The sequence below is a fragment of the Bombina bombina genome, chromosome 10 (assembly GCF_027579735.1).
Source record: "Bombina bombina isolate aBomBom1 chromosome 10, aBomBom1.pri, whole genome shotgun sequence".
Lineage (NCBI taxonomy): Eukaryota > Metazoa > Chordata > Amphibia > Anura > Bombinatoridae > Bombina > Bombina bombina.
In genome coordinates this window covers 107,988,120-107,993,472 of record NC_069508.1, presented here as the reverse complement: position 1 = coordinate 107,993,472, position 5,353 = coordinate 107,988,120, and the positions used below count along the sequence as shown (strand labels likewise).

The window sequence follows — 5,353 nt, the reverse complement described above, 5'->3', positions numbered from 1 at the left end:
TTGTAATGTAGGAGGGCGGTGGTTTAGGGGTTAATAAGTTAATTATAGTGGTGAATATGTCGGGGAGCGTCGGAATAGGCGTTAATAATTTTTTTAAGTGGCGGTGATGTCGGGAGCAGCAGATTTTGGGTTAATAAATTTATTTTAGTGTTTGCGATGCAGGATGGCCTCGGTTTAGGGGTTAAAAGGTAGTTTATGGGTGTTAGTGTACTTTTTAACACTTTAGTTATGAGTTTTATGTTACATCTTTGTAGTGTAAAACTCATAACTACTGACTTTAGATGGCGGTACAGATCTTGTCATTTTAGGCTGTATTGCTCACTCTTTATCCTCACCGCAAAACTCATAATACCGGCGCTATGGGAATTCCATGAAAAATCGTCATTTTTAGGAGTGCGGGATTGATGTTGCAGTACAGGCTAAAAGGCGTGAGGTACAGCTAAACCGACAAGACTCGTAATGGCGGCGGTGCTGTTTTAACACTGAAAATACCATATTTTCAGCGTTAAAAGAGGAACACACAAACTTGTAATCTAGGTGTGTGTCAAGACATTTAAGTTTCAGTGGTTCTAATATGAAGCTATATATATTTTGGTTTCCATTCTGAATAACATGGTGAGGAACATCTTATGTTGTGGGCAGGGCCTGTGTGGTCTCTTTATTTTATGATGTCACAAATCCACAATGTCCATTATTCCTCATACCTTTTGCCTACGTATGCTCACTGAGTACTATGACATCACAAAACCTCCATATGTATCCATAAATTGCTCCTCACACCTGCCACCCATACTTCACTAGAGTTGCTACTGAGATACAGAGAATCATCACAGACATGAATAGCAGTGTTGAAAGACCCCGCAGATGTATAGGAGACTACCATCTCCTTAAAACACTTGGAAAAGGCGCCTTTGGTGAGGTGAGATTGGCTAAGCACGATAAGACTGGCAGAGAAGTTGCCATTAAGGTAATCAAGAAAAAGAGTATGGATCACGCTCATCTGCAAATACTTTTGCAAGAAGCTAAGATTATGAAGCGGTTGAATCACCCTAATATAGTTCAACTGTACAAGGTGATTAACACCAGGACCACTCTTTACCTTGTATTGGAATATGCCAGCGGAGGAGATCTTTACCATCACTTAGTAAAACATGGGCGCATGGAAGAGAATAAAGCACGTGTCCTATTTTGTCAACTATTGGCAGCAGTTCATCACTGTCATCAAAAATCTGTTGTTCACCATGACATAAAGTCTTTGAACATTCTTCTAGACTGTGAAGGGAATATAAAGCTTTCTGATTTTGGACTAAGTGATACATTCACTGTAGGGAAAATTACAAATAAATTCCCAGGAACACTAACTCACCTGCCTCCAGAATATTATGAACGTAGGGAGTATGTAGGGCCAGAAGTGGACATTTGGGCCCTTGGTGTGGTGTTCTATGAAATGGTCACTTGTTCTCTGCCATTTTATAGCCAAAATCTGAGTACAATGAGAATGTTTGTACTTCAGGGAAACTATGATGTTCCAGCCTACCTATCTAACGAATGCAAGATCTTACTCAGCAAACTCCTTGTTAAAAACCCAGAGAGAAGGTGTTCGTTGGAGCCAATCCTGAATAATCAGTGGATTAGCATAGGACCTCAGTTGGATAGCAACTCTGCAGAGACCGACGAAAAACCCACATGCAGCAACAAAAGAGCTATGTCATCCCCATCTATGAGTGGTGAACTTGACGAATATTACAGCTGCTGTTCTCAGCATAATGATGATCATGATAGTGACAATATCTTTGTAACAGCTAAATCAAGCCCTCCCATTCCTGATGCTGCAGTACCATCGGATGAAGACCATGAAGAGACCTCTATGTCTTCACCTCCTAGAAGTACAAGCAGATGGCGCTCCTTTTGGAAGTGCTTTAAGGGACTTTTTTGCTGTTGCTGCTGCTGCACCAAATAGTTCCTCAAATGTGGGTGTTTGTGGTCATTTTGTCTGTGACTTCAGATTGGACTTTCAACCGGATATGACCTTTCAACTGGATATGACCTTTCAACTGGATATGACCTTTCAACTGGATATGACCTTTCAACCGGATATGACCTTTCAACCGGACGTGACCTTTTAATCAGATGTGACAATTTTACCGGATGAGACCTTTTTACCAGATGTGAGCTTTTTTGAACAATATTTCTATAATAAAGTTTTCAACTGAATATTAAAAAAAAAAAATCTCCTTGCGTCTTATTTTCTAACTTTCTCTCTTGCAATTCCAAAAATTTTAGTGTACTATTTATTTGTGTACTTTTTATAAATAGGCAATGGGAGGCAGACACACACACATATTTAATATATGTGTGTATATATATATATATATATATGTATATGTGTGTGTGTGTATATATATATATATATATATATATATATATATATATGTGTGTATATATATATATATATGTGTATATATATATATATATGTGTGTATATATATATGTGTGTATATGTATATATATATATATATATATATATATATATATATATATATATATATATATATATATATATATATATATATATATATATATATATATATATATATATATATATATATATATATATATATATATATATATATATATATATATGTGTATATATGTGTGTATATATATATATATATATATATATATATATATATACACATACATATATACACACAGGGCTCAAAATTTCCACTAGCCATTGGCGAGTGAAAATTTAACAATGGCGAGTGAAAGTTAGTGAATAAATGTTGAATCAACATAACTGACCAAAGTCTGGTGGTGTGTTGTAAGTAGCAAGTTAGCACATTGTATGACTGTCAGTATATATATACTTATACATATATACACACACACACATATATATATACTGTATGCATACAAACACTCACACACATACAGTGTATGTATATATATATATATATATATATATATACACACATTATATAACATAGATACACATATATACAAACACACATACACATTCATACACAGACACATACTACACACTCACTTATATATACACACACTCATAAACACACACACTCCCTTACATATACATACATACCCAATCATGCATTACATTCATACAAACAGGGGCGAAACTACAGGGGGTGCGAAACTACCACTGCCTGCACTGATATCATGTGAGTGTGACATGACTACAGGGGTTAGTGTTTCTGTTTTACCCATTGGTGTTTATGTGTGTGTGTATGGTGTGTGTATGTATGTGACTGTGTGTGTATTTATGCATGTATGTATGTATGTGTGTATGTTTGAGGAACCAGCAAATTACAGACCTTGTTACTACAGCATTGGTGGGGCAGGGGGTGAACAGTGTCATTATACAGTACCACTATATACAGTATGGGGGGTGGACCATGTCACTGACTACTGTGGTCACTTTATAAAGTACTGGGCGGGTAGGGTAAGGCCAGCCATCTCACCGGCAGATTACAGACTGTGTCACTAACTTACTATATACAGTTCTGGGGGGTTAAATAGTGTCATATATATAGTAATAGGGGGTCAGAGCATCTCACAGACTGTGGGCACAGGGTACCTCCTTTTGCAGACATGTAATCTGATTTACATTTTTTTCTGTGTTAAATGTAAAAAAATTTTTTTAAAAAATGTATTAAATTCACCTTTTTTTTGGGGGGGAGGGGCGGTGGGGGGGCCCCTTCTTAGATTCTTGCACCTGGGCCCTGTGGTTTCTAGTTACGCCTCTGCATACAAACACTACACACTCATACATACATACATACATACATACACATACACTCACTCTTACATACACACACTCACACTCTTGCTTCATGCACAGCAAAACAATTATATGCTTAACCTTGACAAACTCACAGTTTTTCTCACACATAAACACACACTCCCACTCTCTAACACACACAGATACTCACAGACCCAAAAAGACACTGACAAACACACACACATCAAGACACACTCACACATACTCACAAACAGACAGAAATATATTCAAAAGTGTAGATTCTGCAGAAGAAAACAAAGTGTGTTTTGTTTTGTTTATTTTTTAGTTACAGTGCTCACACATTTTGCAAAAGGGTAGGAATTTTGTGCACAAGCCCTGTACATAGAAACTTTTGGACAAATACTATGGAAATTTAAGGCTATCATAAGAACAAATCTTACACATAGGTATAAAATTCATTAACATGTAATTAAACACATAGGTAAAGTCCTGAACAGAGTGATGCAAGTAATTACTTTTTGATTGGCTCGCCATGTACTGCTCAAAAATGGCAATATATAAACCTCTTTCATTGGATTAAACACAACGTCTACCTAGGTCAATATTGCAAACATTAGATTCTTTAACTGATTAGAGCAAATCCTTTTTGCAGCAGATTATCTGTAAAGTCAGTGGAGCTTTACTAACAGACAATATAGTATATCACCCCCTGAGTTTCTGTCTTTCTATTAAGTACTGTAACTTGTCTAATCTGTATATACAGGTATACCTCACTTTACAGCGCTTCACTTTACAGTGCTTCGCTAATACAGCGCTCTGTGGAGCTGAAGTTCAACCTCCAAGAATTTTGAAACAGTGCTGTAATCATTGTGATATTGCAAGAAAGGTAACTGGCTCCATTTTGTTATGCTAAGGTCACTCTGTTTACAGCATTACAGTGCAATTGGCAAATTGTACTACAGTAATTGTCACTATTTTACAGGTACAGTATTTATTGAATACTGTGCTGTGCTTGTGTTAAACTAAACGTAGCACTATTGCACACCTAATATATGTTAGTTCAAACATGTTTTCAAGTTTTTTAAACACACTGGCAAGTGAAAAGAAAGCTAAAACTGCCTTGTTTCACTTTACAGCGGGGCTCCGGTCCCTAACCCGCTGTATGAGCGGGGTATACCTTGTACTCCAGTTTTTTGTTTTGGTTTCCCACAGAAGCAGAGTTTTGTTTTTTTTTGCTTTTGAAATTTGAGGCTTTTCCAATTAGTTATCACATTGTGATTTCTCATTTTATCCTAAAATTCATAATTGTACAGTTTCCCACTAAACATAGTCACTTTTCCAATCCTCAATTTAAATAGCATTAATAGTTGTGCCATTAAATAAACCCTTATGATATAGCAATATTTATAGTAAATATACTCAGTTGTATTTGCCAGTGTTTAGTAACATTTTGCAGCTATATCATGAGGAACATAAGGTCTAAACCCCCTATTCCATCCTCCAAACTGTCTTAGCTTATCTAAATAAATAAGACAACACACACCATTGTTGGGAGAAAAAGGACCGGTCACGGTCCACGTTTATTAAATA

General features: G+C 36.2%; 1 protein-coding gene across 1 annotated transcript; it reads left to right on the top strand.

Annotated features, from left to right (window-relative positions):
* The first annotated feature begins 835 nt into the window (after positions 1–835).
* On the top strand, positions 836–1,960 carry LOC128640748 (MAP/microtubule affinity-regulating kinase 4-like). Its single transcript, XM_053693178.1, has one exon. It carries the CDS (start codon positions 836–838, stop codon positions 1,958–1,960), a length of 1,125 nt encoding a protein of 374 aa, XP_053549153.1.
* Positions 1,961–5,353: the final 3,393 nt, after the last annotated feature.

What these genes read in the sequence shown, in the direction of transcription:
- LOC128640748 (XM_053693178.1), top strand. Translation starts at nt 836, where the DNA reads ATGAATAGCAGTGTTGAAAGACCCCGCAGATGTATAGGAGACTACCAT.